We start from the raw sequence: 895 nt of genomic DNA, 5'->3' as shown, positions 1-895 counted from the left end.
TAAAAACAAAATGGAAACATCCAAACCAAAAAAAAATAAATTATGCATACATAAAAATTCATTGCGTACATAAATTTGAAAAAACTTTTCAATTTCTTTTGTAAGCTTCTTTCAGGCACAGTAGTTGGTAGGTATTCAAAAATGAATTTAAATTTGCACTATTGGTAAATATATTCTAATTAAAACTAACACAAATTCTCAAAAAAAAAAAATCAATAAAAAATAAAAATTTGGGTATTCATTAAAAAAAGAAATAAAGCCAGTTAAACATCGTGATTTTTATTTGATGAACCCGGTTGCTGCGAAGATTTTTCCGTGAGAGCCCTTTTTTGAAAAAACCTCTTCTTGTTCAACTGGAGTGCTTTTCTTAGTTGCGTTTCTGGTTCATCGGCGCTGGTAAAGCTTATTATAGATTCTGAAACAAAATACATTAATTAAAATATGTACATTTATCTTGCTATTATGTATAAGTTCATTACCCAAAAAAACCGCATAGAAATTTTTATATTCCTTGAGGCTCTTTTTTCCGTGGGTTCCGTCTACGTTGTACTCCATTATTATGTCAGTACTGAACACGTATTTCAGGTTTTTGCTGAGTGAGTGTTGAAGCAGAGTTCTTATTACAGAAATCTGTCGAAAATAAACTTAATACATTACATTCCGAAATTTTTCGTGATCGAAGACAATACCCACCAACATGGAACGGGTTTCCGGTACCACTTTTTCATTAATCTTAATTAAGTCTTCTGTAGAGGTCAGAGGAAAACCAGATTTAATCGACGCTGCCGTAGAATCTTGTCGAACCAATTTTTCTGTAACTACTTTTTGCTCTGCCAGCGCCGACATTACCGAAGAATTTTGGGCAGTCATGGTTGCTAAAAACAATACAGCTTAA

At 32.3% G+C, this 895-nt stretch overlaps 1 protein-coding gene across 1 annotated transcript; it reads right to left on the bottom strand.

The window, feature by feature from the left end:
• Nucleotides 1-236: 236 nt before the first annotated feature.
• LOC118732772 lies at nucleotides 237-872 on the bottom strand. The gene is made up of 3 exons (XM_036461885.1): nucleotides 694-872; nucleotides 480-630; nucleotides 237-415 (listed from the first exon to the last, which is right to left on the bottom strand). Exons 1-3 carry the CDS (start codon nucleotides 868-870, stop codon nucleotides 264-266), a joined length of 480 nt encoding a protein of 159 aa, XP_036317778.1. The 5' UTR covers nucleotides 871-872; the 3' UTR covers nucleotides 237-263.
• Nucleotides 873-895: the final 23 nt, after the last annotated feature.

Source organism: Rhagoletis pomonella, unplaced genomic scaffold (assembly GCF_013731165.1).
Source record: "Rhagoletis pomonella isolate Grant_MI unplaced genomic scaffold, Rhpom_1.0 Rhpom_scaffold_27518, whole genome shotgun sequence".
Lineage (NCBI taxonomy): Eukaryota > Metazoa > Arthropoda > Insecta > Diptera > Tephritidae > Rhagoletis > Rhagoletis pomonella.
Note: the sequence above shows the minus strand (reverse complement) of the source record. Positions and strands in the feature narration are given on the sequence as shown.